Below are 18793 nucleotides of genomic sequence, written 5' to 3'. Positions count from 1 at the left end.
AAATTTATAATCAGAGAATTTAGAGACTCACATGATGCAATTAGAGCAGAAGTTAAATGCTGGAACAATGTTGAAAAGGATTCAAATATGTGGCAAGGACGTGCCCATGCTTTGAAGGCACTGGGCATTCCTATGCAAACAGAAAAGCCAACAAAAAACGTGGGCAATGAGTCTGTGGGTTCCTTTGTGTACATTTTATTAGCTAGTGATAGAATTATTTATGCAAATGACCTTGGGGATGTCTAGACCAGGATGTCATGCCCACCCGCGCGAGGTATAAAAAGCCCTGGTGGCCACAGACCTTCATTCGCACTCGGGTAACTTACTCCTCACCCTCTACCACCAACTCTGCTCCTGCAACCATGACCCGCTTCTTCTGCTGTGGAAACTACTTCCCCGGCTACCCTTGCTATGGAACCAACTTCCACGGGACCTTCAGAGCCACCCCCCTGAACTGTGTGGTGCCTCTGGGCTCCCCCCTGAACTATGGCTGCGGATGCAACGGCTACAGGTCGCTGGGTTACAGCTTCGGGGGCAGCAACTTTGGCAGCCTGGGCTGCGGCTATGGCGGTAGCTTTTACAGGCCGTGGGGCTCCGGCTCCGGCTTTGGCTACAGCACCTACTAATGGATCCCAAGCCCCAGGTGACTCCAGGAAGCCCCTTCACTTATTCACAGAATAGCCTGAAGAGCAACGACTGTCTTTCTGCCTCTAGCTGTGCCGGCGAGAGTCATCTCTCTTGCTACTGCCAGCTGAGAGTCTGGTCTTCGGGGACGCTGAACAAGTCACCCGGGCACCGGATGCTGAACTGAGCCTCAGCCGCAGCCCAAGACAGCAAGGTGGATTTCTCCAAAGAGCTTCCATTGGAGCAGCGAGGCTAATCCGCTCCCTTATAGTTCTGCTCTTGCAGCGTGAAATTCTCCGGCGATATCCACCTGTTCCAAGTTGGGTTGGGTTGGGAGGGGTTTCACTGTCTCTAAATAAATCTGTTTTCTGCAGCACATTTTTGTTCAGATTATTTATTTGACTGGGTAGTTCTGCTTTTGAATGCATCCGCTGGTTTCAACCTGCAATGGCTGATTTTAGCCAGGATTTTTTTTCTGATTTGAGACTTCACATTAGGAGGGGAGGATGCCTCAGCAGTAGGGCCCATTATGTTGAGATTTCAATTTTTAGAAATTTCGGAAAAATATCTAAATTCTGTGCAAATCTACCATAACCATTAATGGTATATGCTGATTCTCTGTGCTGATTGTAAATAGGAACATTTCTTAGCTGTTGAGTGCAAAACATTTCTTTCCTCCTTTTATTTGTGACACATTCCACTTAGTTTCATTTCCTTTTCCTACTGAACTCAGCTCTAGAGATATTTGAACCTCACAAGCTATTGGAAGAATTTCCACTGCATGGAATTAGCTAAGAACCTCTGTTTTTAGGAATTCCTAAGAGTTGGATCCATAAAGAGAAGCCAACAGCTAAAATTACATAGTATTTTCCCCCTTTCTGATAGATAGATGGGTTTGTTTTTCCTACCTTTTCCACCTCTGATAGTACATGTAACTGTATTAAAAATAAAACATTTATTCCTGGAAATGATACTTGATATCAAAAGCACTTAAAATAATAAGTGGTTTGCACTTAGAAAATGCTTTTTGTCTCACTCACTGAGAAATCTTTGATCGAAACAAAAATACTCTATCTTTGAATTAAGGCTCTTCATTCACGTATCAAGTGTTTATTACATCCTTGCCCACTCTGAGATATCTGATAACTGGTCATTGAGTTGACATGTCAAACCTCTGCTTTATGTGAGCAAAGCACTGTAGAATCCAACGTGAAGTCCACTCCTGTGTGCCTGAAGTGTGGCTGGGCTCTGCTCACTGTGTCAAGGATTTGGGGAATAGTGAAGTCACCTTCTTCACAATCCTTGCCCAGAAGAGTTAAATCTCCCATTTTATGCAAATTGGTGTGCCATAAATGATTGCCCAAAGATAAATATTTATTCTATTCCTTCCAAGGACTCCTAATAGGCAATAGAACACACATCATGTATGTGTCTATCTCTCCACCTACCCATCCATCCATCCATCCATCTCTTCATTTACCTAAGAACAGAACAATGGAATGATTAAAACTTAGATGTTAGACACTAATACTACGTACAGTGCCTCCTTAGTTATTGTCAATTGTCCTCATAGCATCACTTGTGGTTATTTCTTCCTCTGGTCCATTATCTACAGTATAAACGGTCCTGTGGATTTCATAGGCAGGAAGCTAGGTACATGCATGCATGTCTGGGAAACGGGAATCACCACAGCAGGGGCACAGCTCAGCATGAGGTCAACTGGCCTGTTCACTGGGTGCTCCCAGGACATCAAGCACAGAAGGGGTGATTTAGGATTGCTAACAGCTAACAGTGAGAGTGTAGTTTCTATGATCAGGGCTCACACGTACTTTCTGTGCTACAGTGTTTTTGACTTTGACTAATTTTTAAATTTTGGCGTGATTTCCAACTTATAGCAAGGTTTCCACAGCAGCACAAAGAAGTCATGTATCCAAATTAATGTTTTTGTTTTGTCCTGTTTACTTTATCATTGTATATAATATATATGCATGACTCTATATATAACACAGAGTTTCAAATTCATTTCAGGATAAATTGCAGGTATCATGCTTACTTGTCCTAAGAGCAAGGAGGGCGTAATTATGAAAATTAGGAAATTTAACACCAATCAACAACTATTATCTAATCTACAACACATGCTTTGAATTATTCAATTTTTCTGATAACGTCCCTTGAAGTTTCTTTCCCCCCTCCGTCATCTCCTCCATGATCACATATATCTCTTGTCTCCTTTGATCTGGACCAGCTCCTTAGCCTTTCTCTGCCTTTATTGACTTTTTCTAACTTGAAGGATGCAGGTCATTTTTTTAGAGACTGTTTTATGATTTGGGCCTTCCCAACTTTCTGCATGATTTGCTTCCTAGCATGCATCTTGGGGTCAAAGGGCATAGAATGCTTTTCTCTGTGCATTGAATCTTGGGGCACAGTCTGTTGACTTACCCATGACGTGCACTTTAATACCTCGATGAAAGTTCTGTCCTTCAAGTCTCTTCCCTGCAACGCTGCTATTTTGCTTTTGTAAGTAACAACTCATTTCTGTGTTAATACTTTGACAACATAAACAACCTCTTATCACGCTTTCACATACTCATTTTAGGATTTAGTCACAATTTTCCAACTTCATGAATCCTTCTACCTAGAGGACTTGACAGCTGACTGTAAATATAACCTTCCATTTATTTTTTGTTTGCTTACATATTTGCAGCAATATTTCTATCCACATGGGCTCATGGATTGCTTTTTAAATTCAATCTATTGTAATCCATTACTGTTATTATTAATCTTGATGTTCGTGTCTCAGTTTGCACATGGGCTCACTGGCTTGTCTCTCTGATGACCTTCAGAAATGGCCGCATTGTTAGTTGAGCATTTCCTTTCTTTCTGGCTCAACAAGATGTTCCAGGCTCATCTTGTCCATTTCTACTCTAAGAACGGGGTCAGTGACTCCTCCCAGGACCCTAGATCCTTATGTGAAGACTAGTATTTTGAAACTAAAGAATGGCTGCCAGTGCGCTCACTGAGCTCCCACTGTTCTCTGTGCTCATGTCTGTTCTGTCATCTTCTGTCACAAGCGCTGTTATGCTTCAGCTTTGATCTCCTCTGAAGCTGTGCAGAGCCTCTCTTATGGGACTGGCTGAGTGCAGGAGTAGTGTGTGTGTGCCTTCAAATCAGTGTTTTCATATTCTTAGGCTAAATACCCTTAAGTGGGATTATCAGGTCATGTGGTAGCTGCATTCATATTTTGAGATGTCTTCATACTGTTTTCCACAGTGGCTGCACCAATTTACAGTCCCATCAAAGTACATGAGGCTGTGCACACACCCACCTCTACATCCTCACCAATGCTTGTAGTTTCTTACCCTGAAAATGATCACTATTCTAACTGGCCTGAGGTCCTCTGTTGATTTAATTTTTTTTCAATTGAGGTAGTGTTGATTTACAATTTTGATTATGTAGTAGAGGCATCAAAGCTCCCCCTTTAGATTTTGTTACCACACTACATCCACCACTAAAATCCTCCACTCGTGGCCCTCCACCAAATCCCACTGGACTCCCTGGCCACTCTGATCTTCCCTCTCCCTCTTTCCCTTCCCTTCTAGTCGCTTCAATTTTATAGGCAGACTTTTAGGGGTTGTTATTGGTTTGGTTATAACTGATCCTTTGTTTTGTTTCTCTGTGCTCCACATGTAAGTGACACCATCTAGTATTTGTCTTTCTCCTTGTGACTTATTTCACTTAGCATCACCCCTTCCGGTTTTATTGAAGTTGTCTAGAGTTTTTCTTTTTAATAGCTGAGTAGTATTCCTCTCTCTCTCTCTCTCTCTCTCTCCATATGTATATATATGTATATATATATACATATATATACACACACACACACACACACACACTACATCTTCCTGACCCCAATTTTTAAAGTGTTGATGAAATAGTACTAATATTTTCAGCGAAAGGAAAGTTTTTTTAAAAATAATTTCTTAGAATTTTATCTATTTTTACTATTTATAGAAAAACTATGTTAAGCTTTTCCTAAACTAATTTAGGAAAACCCCCAAAATTTGTAGCAGGAGAACTTTCCAGCAGATAGATAAAATTATTTCTTGTTTCTAATGCTTGTCAAGCAGAGACCTCTCAGACTTTTCTATTAAATGCCTGAATGTGCCCAGCATATCTGTAAAGACCCTCCTTTGCTGCTCAGTCACCAGTTCTTCCCCAGTGACTTGCATCTAAGGCTCCTGATGTTCTCTTTGACAATAATGTTTGCACTACATTGCTCTGTAGTAATGCACGTTTTCTTCCCTTCCTAATCATCCTCTGCTTTGCAAGTACAAATCATTTCCTCCAACTTGTACCTTCTTTATCCAATACACTCAGTTGCAACTTGGGAATTTTCAAGACTTTCCTGATGAACAAAGCTAAATTTTCAGTTAAGGAAATCTTTGGGTGTCTGGTCCTAATTTTTTTTTTTTAAAGATTTATTTATTTATTCATATGGAACTGGAGTACAGGCCAGAGATGTGGAGGGTGAGAGGATTCACCAGAGACAGAGAGAGGAGCAGAACAGGCAGATCGACGAAGTACACTGCTGAGGGGAGCAGCGGGCGGGTCAGGAGAGGTCTGCCGCGCCATGTGGTCACCTCTGGGACAGGCGGGAATCGAACTCATGTGGAAGTGGCTTTAGCTTCTCAGTGCTGTGCTTTAACCCGCTGTGCCACCAGGGAGGGCCTGTCTGGTCCTAATTTTATAGATGAAATAGATTTATTTTCCTATTTCCTTTTTTTTCCACCCAGCAGACTTCAAAGAATGATGATGAATGAGACAATGACCTTGCTTTCCATCATTTCCTGTTCAACAACAATAGGTAGCATTGTTTTCAAGGTCACTAAAAGGAAGGACATGATCTTAGGGCTTCTAAAAGTTAACCAATCAGTATATAAGTTCCAGTGTCAGATTTCTAGCCACAGGAATGTTTTAACAATGAGGTAGCACAAGAGACCTTCTTATCCTTCCCACTCACTCAGGTTGGTGCTGTGCTAAAAGTTTATAATTATTTCTGATTTCTGCTTCCATCACCCCATTTGTGAGACAGAAGAGGACCTCAGTTCTTTCATTTTCACATCGCCTACAATGGAGGGTGGACACTAACAGTGTCCTTCCTATTCTACCAGTGCCCTAAGCTCTGGGCAAAATCATGCCTTCGTTGGAATTACACTTCAGCTAATTGTGAAATATTTGTGAGGCTTCCCAGGCCAGAGCCAGTGAGGCTGTTATGGATCTAGCAGGTGCAAAGGCGTCATGTTGTTTCTTAAGAAACCACAGGGGTACTGCATCAGAGAGCTGGCTGTGTTAATGAGGTGTTTGCGCTGATAATTAGCTGCATAGCCCCAACATGTGGTTTAGCCCCCAAAGTGCTGAGATAGCAAGGCATTGAAGTGGTGTCTCAAGTTGGAGACTTGGGCAGCCAGTTCGGGTGCTGTCATGTGACCTGCCCCCCACCCCCGAATGTTGCCCACTCGTTATACTTGACTTCATTCTGAGTGGGCTTGTTGACATTTGGCACCATGGACATGTGTGGCTGCCTAGTTCTTTGTCGTGGGGGACTGTCCTGTGCATTGTAGAGTGTCAGGTAGCAGCCCTGGTCTCCACACATTAAGTAGTAAGGAGTAACTCCCCCCAACCCAGACAGATAAAGTTATCCTCAGACATCACCAAAGGTCCTCTGGGGAGCAAAGTTGCCAGGATAATAAGCCACATCAACTCTAGTTATGAAGTCTGTGAAGAAGGTGTCCTTCTCCTCTGCATTTCCCATACATCTCATATGAAGCTTGGCATTTTGTAAAGGAGAACCCCATTTTGGACACCCTTTGGGGTGTCCAAAGCACACTGGATTATCTAGGTTGCTTTTTAAAAATGCATGTTCCTTGACCCCAGCCACATCCATAATCTACAGAATTTTATGGAGCTTAGAAATAAACATTTTTATACAAATATTGTAGGATAGGGCCCTCCCTGGTGGCGCAGTGGGTTAAAGCACAGCACTGAGAAGCTTAAGCCCCTTCGCATGAGTTCAATCCCCGCCTGCCCTGGAGGTGACCACATGGTGCGGCAGACCTCCTTGTCTCCCTGCTGCTCCCCTCAGTAGTGTACTTCATCCATCTGCCTGTTCTGCTCCCCACTCTGTCCCTGGTGAATCCTCTCACCGTCCGCATCTCTGGCCTGTACCCCAGTTCTGTATGAATAAATAAAACTTTAAAAACAAACAAACAAACAAAAACAAATATTGTCGGTAGGTGGATTAGTCAGACTTTTTGTGCCCAAAGCCTCTGTGGCTATTGCCTTGATTGTGCTAATGCAGGCGTGTGGGAGCAAGGACACAGGGCACACATACTTGATTGTGGACCCCTGGACATAGGTATAGGCATGTGTAGATATGCACACCTGAGCATAGAAGCTGGGGCTGTATGAGTGGCAGCACTCAAAGACAGAGGATGGCTATGTGAGGATGAGTTACTACAGAAAAGGGGTGACTACGAGACAATGCCAGAAAGAAGAAAGATTAAGTGGGGCACTGGGAGGCTGGGTTGCCTGCTTGCCTCCCACTACCCTCCACCCTCTCCACTGCCTGCCTGTCCTGTGTCTGCCACCTTGCAAGCCAGTCTCCCTGCTTGTTACTCCTGTAGGTCTGGCTCCCTGAGATCATTAATGCTAGAAAAATCCACTGAGGTCTCCAGGACTTTCCTTGCCTGTCTGCCCAGATGGTTAGTGAACCTGCCTAGCACTGCTGCTGCAACAAATATCCTGGAAGAGTCTTGCACAGATGACACTTTTGGAATAACTGTAGGCAAATCTCTTGTAGAGGTGTTGACAGTTTTTCTTCCATTACTCCATCATAGCAATGTGATTGGAGGGAGGGAGTTAGCAGGGTTAAGCAAAGCAGCAAGCTTAGGCAATCCCTCTAGTTACATCTTCCTTGACCAAATGCCAACAAGACAGGCTTGAATGGTAACCTTGGCACCCCACTGAGTCTCAGGTTAGAGTCATACAACAAGTAAGGGGCGTTTTAGGAAGTCCATTCACCTCATTTTACAGTAGAATGATTTGGGAGTCCAGAAAAGATATTTGCTTAAATTCTCATAGCATGTGAATAGCCAAGTTAGAGTATTTAGAATATTCTTTATGTTGGAATTCTGAATAATTTCTAAATAATATTTTTAGAGTAGGTTTAGAATATTTATTCATTCACTGAACTGATGTTTATTAAAACCTATAATAATATGTCCAATAGTGAGACACCCAAGAATCGAAGCCAATTAAATCACCATGTGAGGGAGGCAATATTAAGATCAATCAAGTTGAAAGTCAACGCTATTACAAATATGAGGGAGGTGGTGGCCTGCTTTGATACTATGTGGGCACATTGGCTAAGTTGGAGAAGGGTTATTGACAGAAAGGAACTGATGGAGCTGGAATCTGGAAGCTTGATGGCAACTGATGGGGAGAGACCAGGGAAGAGAATCCCATGCACAATAGCCAGTGTCAAAGCTTGAGAGTGAGGACAGGCATGATATGTTTGAAAAACTAAATGACAAATCAGTTACTCTTAAGCAGATTGAGTAAGGATTTTTTCTTTAATCCAGTTAAAAATTTTTTAAAAATCCTAAAATCAATGAGAAACGATTGAAATATTATGTGTATATCTTTCATTCCTGGATATATATTTTGTAAACACTTTGGTTTTGGGAAACAGAAGGGGAGAAATGACACTTGCTTTCAAGGCCTATGGTTTATGTAGTTACATAAATCAGTAGCTTGAATTAGAGTGTGGTGGGCTGAATAATGGGCCCCCAGTGCTGTCCCCTTTTGAATCCCTGCCAGCTATGTGAATGTGTTAACTGACATGTTAAAAAGGATCCAGCAGGAGGATTCGGGTTCTTGATCAGAGAGGGCCCCAGCTTAGCCAGGGGCTCAATCCAGCCACTGGGATCTTTACAAAAGGAAGGCTGTAGACTCAGGGTCAGCAGGGAAGACGTGGGGACAGAAGGAAGAGACTGACTATAGAACACGGACACAGGTCACAGGAAGCAGGCCACCTCCGGAACTGGAACAGGCCTGAGAGTGGATTTGCCCCTCAGTTCAGCCATGTGGAGCTTCTGACATCATCTGAAGAGCGAGGACTGATGTCCTCGCTCCAAGCCATGATTTGGAGTTTGACATCAAAAGGGTAAGGTAATTATTACAACACAATCATTTTGCATTGTCCCCAGTTACCAAGTTGATGGTAATTTGTAGTGTTAGGAAACAATTATAAGCAGACAGTGAAGTGGAGATTGACAGAAATTAATGGAATCAAGAGACTTTGGGAAAGTAAATTTGACTGTATTTTGTGGCAGATTAGATTGGCAAACGTGGGGGTAAGAGGATTGTCAAAGGGGACTTCTGGACATCAGTCCTCGCTCTTCAGATGGTATCATCTCAGAGGGTTGTAAAAATCTTAATGTCATCAAAAAGCAGATGTAATTTCTGAATAAGAGTCCCTAAGCAACAATAATTAAATTTTGCTTGGAAGTCAATAAATTAATGGAAGAGAAGTCATATTTTGAAGTTCCAGTTTCTGATTATGAGTCAGTCGTAGTGTAAGATGGTAATTTAGAGGACTTTAATTCAAGGGTCTAAACAAGCATCTTCCACAGGATAACTTCACATACAGAAACACGGAGTTTTCTTTATATGCTTCCTGTAGCAGTGATTAGATGTTGTCTCTGCCTGATAATTGTCCCAAGTATCTGGCAGAACTTCCCAATCGGGGACCTCAATGCTGAGTCACAGTGTTGTGGCTGGCAGTCACTGGCTGATCAGTACAGAATCCAGGGTACCTGAGCTTCCGGGATGGCTGTCTCCTCTGAGAGGGTCTCCTTTGATTATGTCTCTTGTCATACAGATGTGCAATGTACTTTGTGGGATCCAATGGGAAAAGGCTGGGAAGCGCTGACCTTTGGCATTCTGGCTTAGTGTCTTCCATGGATATCTTGGAGCAGAATCCCTGTGGGGATATTGGTTGGTGATGTTTCCCATTAACAACTGTCAACCCAGACATGTAAGTTGACCTCCCTAAAAGTTCTTAGATTCACCCTCTTGCTGACACTTCCACTTTACTTACCTGTGTGGCTTTCCCACGCCACTATTGGTGATCAGTGAGTGGCTATCCATCTCCCCCTCATTCTATGCTGCAGAGTTTGCTTTCCATGATAAAGGTAGAAAATTCCAGATGGACACTTTCCCAGTTTTCCCTGTAGCTCAACAATGGGATGTGATTCAGTTTACTGAAGGAAAGTAGTTAGGAGGCAAAAGTGAAATGATTTTTTTGTAGATGGACAAGGAACAGGTGTGATGTGAGGAGAAGCCCTCTCTGCTCTTCCTGTTTCTGAGGTGTTGATGCATGAGACTGTGAGCCCATACTTATTGCAGCCCTCAGGAGAAGGCTGGCATTCATAGTCGAGTTGGCCATCAACCTTAACATTATCCATCCCTGAACTAACTCTAGAATTGGCTGAGCAAGATTCTTATTTCCCATTATTAAGAAAGAGAGATTCTTTTTATGTAAACAACTTGTGTCTGGATTTATTGTTTCTTGCAGCAAAAAGCATTCTTAATGCATATAATTTTAAACCTGGGCTTCAGACCTCCAGGACTTCCCAGTGCTAATTAAGCTCTGCACTGTCAGAGGAAAGATCTTTAACACTCAAAACACAGTCAACCTTACTTCCCCAGCTTTGGTATGTGTGGCCCTCTTTGTGTCCAGGCGAGACTATGGTAAGTCTCACATGCCTGGACCAGCTCTCCATGTCCATTTTACATTCATTTTTCTGTTCCATATGAGCTGTGGCCACAGCGAGTTACCTATGACTACTTGAAGATACTAACTGTTTATCACTGTGAGGTCTGAAACTTTGCCAACCATGTCTTTCTTCTGGAATATTACCTAAATCCAGTATAGCAATGCATTCAATGAAATACCCATTTTCAAGACCTTGTTCAAATATTTATCTCTCTCATGAGATAAATATTTTTTAAAGATTGATTTATTTATGCATACAGAACTGGGGTACAAGCCAGAGGCTCAGGGGTGGTGAGTGGATTAACCAGAGAGAGACAAGAGTGAGGAGAAGAACAGGTCACTTGACGAAGTACACTGCTGAGGGGAGCAGCAGGCGGGTCAGGAGAGGTCTGCCGTGCCATGTGGGTCACCTCCTGGGCAGGGATCGAGCTCATGTTAAAAGGGCTTTAGCTTCTCAGTACTATGCTTTAACCTATGCTGCCACCAGGGAGGGCCCCATGAGATATTTTTGATGGCATTCCTTTCTACTTCCATAGACTTGTTCGCATTCTTTACCACCCCTCAGATCTACAGAGGGATGCAGAATTGTAGACTTCATAACAGTGTATTTTTACTTTCTATTTCATTATGATGTCTCATTCATTTTTTGAATTCTAACATCTAATAAAATGTCCAGAAGATCACAGTGGTTTCAATAAATATTGATAGGAATAAATTTTGGAAAAGAATAATAAAAATAATTATTGTATGATCAGGAAACAATGATATATATGGGAAACATTATGGAGAAACTTGTCAAAATATTAAATCTACCATGTGGTTCATTCTTAAGTATCTAGCTGAATAATACAAAAACATTAATTTGGAAAAATGGATGCATTCCTGTTTTCATTGAGCCTTATTTACAATATCTAAGGTATGCAACAACCTATGACAAATGCCAGAGGAATGGATTAAGACAATGTGATATCTATTTCTCTACCTATAAACACACACAGATGCGCGCATGCACACACACATACACACACACTCAGGAATACTACTCAGCTGTCAACAAAGATGAATTCTTGCCATTTATTTGCCTGAGGACATGGCTGGAACTGGAAGTCTGGAGAGGATTATGTTAAATGAAACAAGTCAGGAGATCTTGGATATTTTTACTCCTATGTGTAATATAAAAAACAAAGCAAAGGGACAGACTAAAACAACACAAAGCAAAAGCGATATATGACTACAAATTGAGGCTACTAGAGAGGAGATGGAGATGGGGAGCAAGTGGTGGAAGAAGACCCAGTGGACTGGGGTGGAGGACTCTGGGTGCCTTTGTGGTGGGGTAGTAACATACATTTGATGAGGTGTGAATTTGTACCCTTAAATCATATCCAGTGTTGTACACTGATTAACTGCTCAGTAAAACATAATAAAACTGGAATGTTTCTATGTAATTTTGTTTTCATTTCTAATGAATTGCAGTATTTTGCAGCTGGGAACTTTGTAGTTGAAGCTTGTAAGACAAGGACAGTTTTATTGTGCATTCTAGAATCAGCTCCATATCTAAAATCTGAGCACAATATATTTCTTGTTCTTGTGTCGAAAGTCAGAAGCAAGACTTTCCTTGTTCTCATTCATGTCTGACCTTCTTTGAAATCAAAGAAATATGAAAGAAGAAATAAAATTATTTATGAAATGAAATCTTAGGCTTGTTATTAAAAGAGAAAAGGGTCATGGACCTTATCCAAACCAATAAATATCTGGCAATGATTAATCCAATACTACGTCATTTCATATGTGAAAATACATTACTTTTTCTTTATTAATCCTCCAAGTCACATGAACATAATTTTTTGGAGACCCTAAAAGAAGTAAAACATTTGATCTGCAGTTGGTTGAGCCTGCTAATGCTCCTTTCTCCTTGGGGCTCCTTACAGTCTACTTCCCTGAAAATTGGGGGGCATGGGAGAGGCCATGGATTTTGGGGGTCAGGCTAAGGAGAAGTTGAGTTGGCGGCAAATTTCAGTTGGATAATGAGGTGGGGGGCATGGGGTTCCTGTGGTTTACAGTCACTTTTGTGTCTAATTAGGCTGTTTCTAGCCATCCTTGTGGGGAAATGACAGCCAGGGACCCTTTAGAAGCCCCTCTGAAGTCACCCAGGATTTGTGACATGCGGGTCGGTGTAGCTCCATTCAGATCTACCCCATAACCCTGGACAGGATGAGCCTTAGAGAAGAAGAGCTTGAAAGGTGGTAGTGAGAAGCTACTTCAGAGTAAAAAGATTTTATTCAGAATTTTACAGCAGTGGGGATTTTGATTAATCTTTAATTTCTGTGTATTTCTTCTTTGATATTTTTGGTGCTTTCTTCTCAAATTTTATTGATTGACTGTTTTTCTATTTATTTTATATTCTCATGTTATATTCTTTTTCAGAAAGAGGGTTCTTAACATCATACAAACTTCTGGCTCTATAAACCCAGATCTTTAATAATCTCTTAGAAAAAAACTCTCATAGGCCCAGTAGAAGATTAAGCGGCCCGTTAAGTTTGTTTTTAAAGTTCTGGCTGATAATGTGTTTCCTTACAATTTTTCTCATGTTAGAATTTTTCTGTAGAATTCTGGAAAAGTTCAGAATGTTTGTTATAGTTGATATATCTTAACTTTTACCCACCATTGCTACTCAAACAGAGAACTGAGTGTTTAGTGCTGGAGGCAACGTCTTATCAGATGTGGCCAGGTGGAAAGAGAACTCCCTTAAACAGAGCTTCATAATTAAAATTTGGCATTAATTCAGATCTTGTTTCCTTTCCTTTCTAGTAGCAAATGTACAATACTACTCTCTGTTTAATTTTCTGCACAATTTTTCTTTATTTCAAACAATACGCCTTTTTCCCTGTAAGAAACAGAATGATGATGCCAATCAAAGTATAATGTAAGGGAGTTAACTATCTTTAGATTTTGGGAATGATGCTAATTTTAATTCCCTAGCCTTCTTTGGCTATAAATCACATAAAGTATTTGCATTTTAAATGCTGAATCACTCTCAGTGGTCAGAGGGTTGTGTTCACAATGGGGTGTTAGGACAACACTAAACTTTTCAAAAATACCTCTGCTACAATTAACCAATTTGTGGTTAGAATTCTGGCAAGGTTTGTGTGTTTCTCCATGTCTTACCTTGTCTCTGGCTTCGACCCAGGTCTTCCATGAGCTCTCAGAAATTTAGATTCTAGCTGCTGGGAAAAGGGAGGAAAGTTACCTCTGGGCTCTAATATATTTGGGGGGCTAATAACATCTATTTACTGGATAGCCTGGAATGACCCTAGCAGCTCTGTGCCTTCCTATTTCTGGACCACCTGTCTTCTTTACTGTATTTTCTGTACACTTTTTACTAAATGTCATTCTGGGTAACATATGCAGGCATAGTTAATTAGGTCTTGCAGGATCTAAGATGATTTTGATCAGACTCATCCCTCCTTTCATAGATGTTTGAGAACTAAATTTCTGTTTTGAGAGAAATAAATGACTTTCCTTCCTTATCTTGGGGTGCATAATCACTTGATGTGGAACCATGTTGACTTAATATTGTTACCTGACCCTTCATAATATCATCACATTTGTTAGATAATCTGGTTTTATTAGATTGAATGGTGCACATATTAGGACAAAATTACCCAATAATTTTGTTTTTGACTTTATTATTTTCAATATATATTTTAAAAATGTAGGTCAGGCAGCAAATCATATTTTTTTGACAATTCATTTTTGGGACTGATCTACAAATTTTTTTTCTCAATTACAAGATTATTCATTCAGGCACTGGTCTAGAAATGCTCATGGAGACTATAATTAAATTCAAAAATTGTAAGCAGTTTTCTAAATACAAAAGCCTAAGTAGAGGGAAAGAAAAGTGTCCTTTTAGTGTGTCCTATCATAAGGGGGTTGCAGATTATAAAAAATAGCTATGCTCTTATATCTCTGAATGATGTCCAGTATTGTAAACAAATGTGGCCTCAAAGAGAAAGAAGAAAGAAAACAAAAGAGAGTGAGAATTATTTAATCAAGGGAATACTAAAAAGAACTTCCACTGGCTCATTATGCATTTGTTATTTCACTTATTAATTTATTCAACACATATTTATTGAATTCCTGCTGAGTGTTGTGGAAATTCAAAGAGCAAGAGGATCCTTAACAGTTAACAATCTCGGACTACTTCTTGGTATTCTCCAGCCTGCTGAAGGAGACTGGTATCTAGGACATCTGGGGACCCAGCGCTTTGAAGACACTGCAATAATTTTTTTTTAGTGAAGGGACATCATGTGTTTGAAGGCATCTCATCTCTGCGGTCTATCACAGGAGCGCTTTCTTATGCAACTGTAAAGCCATCTTAAGCAACTGTAAAGACATATTAAGCAACTGTAAAGACATCTTAAGAAAAACAATTTAATGAGCTCTTTGTGATGCAAATTAGTGTGAAGAATGAAAATGAGGCCCTTGGTTTTTTTTTTTTTAAACCACGCCTCTCGGCCAGGGTATATAAAGGAGGTTCCGAGACCTGCAGTCCATCACACCCACCGAGGAAACCATCCCTTGCTCTCTCACCATCCACTCCTGACACCATGTACTACAACAGCTTCCCCGGGGCCGTCTTCCCAGGGTGCTACTGGGGCAGCTACGGCTACCCCCTTGGGTACAGTGTCGGCTGCGGCTTCGGCAGCACCTACACCCCAGTTGGCTATGGCTTCGGCTATGGCTACAATGGCTGCGGAGCTTCCGGCTACAGAAGATACTGGCCCTATGCGCTCTACTGAGGTGCGGAAGTTCCTGAGGTGTGGAACCGCTCCCCAGCCTGGGAGCCTCAACGCCAGGCTCTTCCTTGGTGACTTCTTTCCTCCTCTAGTCTCTAGTCTCCTCTAGTCTCTCCTTCAAGTCCTGTGCCGGGATCCAGAGGGAAGAAAATGAATGACCAGAACACATCTCCAGTCACTGTCCCTGGAGGATGTTTGCTGGGAGGTTTTCAGAAAGTTGGTTCCCGAACCTATTGCATCTCTTGAACTGTTTACCACGCTTTTGACGCTTGTAGAGATGAAGATGTACTGCGTCTTCTGAATTCTTAATAAACTTCCCTTATCTAACACACTAATTTCATCCGAGTGCCGTTTCCTCTCTTGAGTAGCGTGGGTGCATAGTTTGTTACATTGAGGGGGGAGGGAAGTGTATTTATTATTATTATTTTTAAAAGATGTATTTATTTATGCATACAGAACTGGGATACAGGCCAGAGGTGCAGGGGTGGTGAGAGGATTCACCAGAGACGAGCAGGGAGCACAACAGGCAGATGGATAAAGTACACTGCTGAGGGGAGCAGCGGGCAAGACAGGAGGTCTGCTGTGCCATGGGGTCACCTCCAGGGACTGGGGATCGAACTTACATTGAAGCGGCTGCAGCGAGCTTGTAGTGCTGTGTCCTCACCCATTGTGCCACCAGGGAGGGCCAGATTTATTTTGTTAATGTGGGTGCTAGAAGCAGCGAGAAAACAAATAATCCCTGATTTTGTGTGGTAAATCATCAAGGAGGGGCTACAGGTGTGGGAGAAAAGTGTCTCACACAAAATGCCCTGAACTCATATCTGGGTTCCAGCCCTCTAGCCAAGGCACCATTCATTGTTTCGTGTTCTCACTTTTGGTCTCTCCTCCCGAAAATCCTGTATTTAGGAACCTTTTCTGTTATATCCATATCAGGCAAATGAAACCCACTGGGGTACTTCTCTCAAGGACCAATGATTGTAGAACCAAATGCCAGGATTCTGGAACACCAAGTGACACAAGAGTTACAGACACATTTTAGGAGCTGAGAAATTTTGGAGAAGGGGTGAATTTCCCACATCAAATCAAGTTAACAGTCATAGAAAGCTTCTTACATCTTTGCAGAATCAATTCCCAGTAGTGTGTTTTACTCTTTACTCTTAAGAGATATGAGTAGATTTCCACATACCTGTAAATTCAAAGGTAACAATAAGGAAGACATTTTTCTGAAGATATATTAGACTTTCTCTGTATTCCTTTAGAGAAAAGAGTGATATGCCTTTAACAAGTTGAGTCAAAATGTTCCAATCCTGCTTGAAAACATTTTATGTATAGTAGAAATATTCTTGGTGTCAGCAGGATTTGTCTTAACCCTGCTCTTTTTTTTTTTTATCTGCAAATGGTTATATTGCACATAATTCATTGTATAGCTAAGAATGTAAAGGCTCTCAGAGAGATCATTCCAAAAGAGAATATTTTCTCCACCATATTTCATTCAAAAGATATCTTTCTCGCAAAATCAGAAGCTGTATTTTTAAAGGATCTGTTTAATTTGCCAGCAGGCTACTATTACAGCTAATAAAATCTTCAGTTTGTAACTTTCGAGCAGTCACCTGTTAACTCATGTTGAAAACTAAATTAATCAAGCATGCTTGGTAGAATTAGAAAAGGAAGGAGGGATTTTTCAGGGATTAGAGGGCCAGATTGAAATTAAGTAACTATTTGATTATTCCAAAATGATGATTGAGTCGCACAAAAATGTATACTTGCAGAGAACTCAGAGAACTTCTGATTAGATGTTTCTGAAATTGGGCTGAGCAGGATAATCACTTGGGTACTGTTAAAAAAGCTAATTCTTAGGCCAGATCCCTAGGAATGCTAACTTGGTATATCTGGTGATGTCTCTAGGCATCTAAATGTTGTCTTCAGTTTAATTGAGGTATAACTAAAGAATAAAATTTATATGCATTTGAGATGTATGAGAAGATTTTTTGGAAGTATCATTGTATCATAACTTTGCATAAGTTTGTGGTATTAAAAATCAACATGTTTATATACTATAGTAAATTCACAATAAAAAGTCTAATTCTATCCATCACCATTCAAGTCCCCCCTATTTCCTGGTTTACTCACTTTGCTCCATATTCCCTTCTGGTTATTATTAATTGTTCTCATAATTTACAAATTTATTTTTGTTTTATTGAATTCATCAATCTGTTTTTCCTACATACCACATATGATGAAGTCAGGGTGTTTGTTTTTCCCCACTGAGCATAATACACTCTAGGTCCACTACGTTGTTTCAAACTTCAGGATTCCACCTTCTTTTTTTCATAGCTGACTATATTCCATTGTGTGTGTGTGTGTGTGTGTGTGTGTGTGTGTATAAAACATATCTTCTTTATCCATTCATCTGTCAGGGAGAACTAAAACAAGAAAAGTTGTTTCCAGCACTTGGCTTTTGTAAATAAATATGAGGGTGCATATAGTTAATATTATTGTATTTTTTTTGTATCTATACCAAAACAAGACAACTACATCATATGAAATTTCTATTTTTTATTTTTTTTAAGAATCTTCGTACTACATTCCATAATGGCTGCACCAATTTACAAACCCACCAATAGTGAATAAAAGTTCCCATCTCTCCAAGTCACGTCCAGCACTTGTTTCTTGTCTTTATAAAAGGATGCTTTGATAAGTGCGTACATCACAGAATGAATGAGTCTAATTGACAGATCCATCATGACACATGGTGACCTTTCTTTCAACTATGTGACATACTGATTGACCTCACTAATCATCAAGAAATGCCAATCAAAATCATGATGAAATATTACCTCACCTCTGTTAAATGGCTATCAAATACACACACATATGTGTACACACATATGTGTACACACACATATATCTTACACATAAACATTTATAACAAGAAAGAACAAGGGTTAGTGGGACAGTAGAGAATAGGGAACTCTTCTGTACTGCTGGTAGAATATATATTGAATATGCACTATCCACTTTTCATAAATTATTATGAAAAACAGTAAGAAATTTCTTCCAAAAAAAAAAAAGACTAGAAATATGATATAATTCAGCCAACCCTTTTCTGGGAATGTAGTCAAAGAAAGTGAGATAAGTATTTTGAAGAATACACTCCCATGAAATGCAACATCCACTTGTCAACAGTTTATTTTGTTATTAAGAACATCCATTTATGGAATGGGCACATGATGTCTGTGTATTTTATGACATGGGATTACCTCAGAACAACACACATGAACACATGAAGAAAGGCATTATTGTTTTCTTTCTTGTTATTTTTTTGTTTCAATTAATTACCTGAAAAAATAGTCTGTGTATATTTAATACTTCCCTACTGAATTGAACTTGCAGAGCTTAGAAAGGTGATTTGAATGTTAACAGCATCTTACAAAATAACCTTCCAGAGGAAGAACAAGAAAGCTGCAATGGAGAGAGAAGATGAGAAAGAAAGAAATGAGAGAAAGAGAGAGAGAGAACACAATGGGGTGCAGAGGGA

The 18793-nt window shown here is 40.5% G+C and overlaps 1 protein-coding gene across 1 annotated transcript; it reads left to right on the top strand.

Moving 5' to 3' along the window:
- The first annotated feature begins 362 nt into the window (after positions 1-362).
- Positions 363-626, top strand: LOC101629737 (keratin-associated protein 7-1). The gene has a single exon (XM_004675341.1). The coding sequence runs from the start codon at positions 363-365 to the stop codon at positions 624-626; it is 264 nt and encodes an 87-aa protein (XP_004675398.1).
- Positions 627-18793: the final 18167 nt, after the last annotated feature.

Source organism: Condylura cristata, unplaced genomic scaffold (genome assembly GCF_000260355.1).
Source record: "Condylura cristata isolate star-nosed mole 26May11 unplaced genomic scaffold, ConCri1.0 scaffold00003, whole genome shotgun sequence".
NCBI classification, from domain to species: domain Eukaryota; kingdom Metazoa; phylum Chordata; class Mammalia; order Eulipotyphla; family Talpidae; genus Condylura; species Condylura cristata.
The sequence above is the reverse complement of the archived record's forward strand: the minus strand, read 5'-3'. Positions and strand labels throughout refer to the sequence as shown.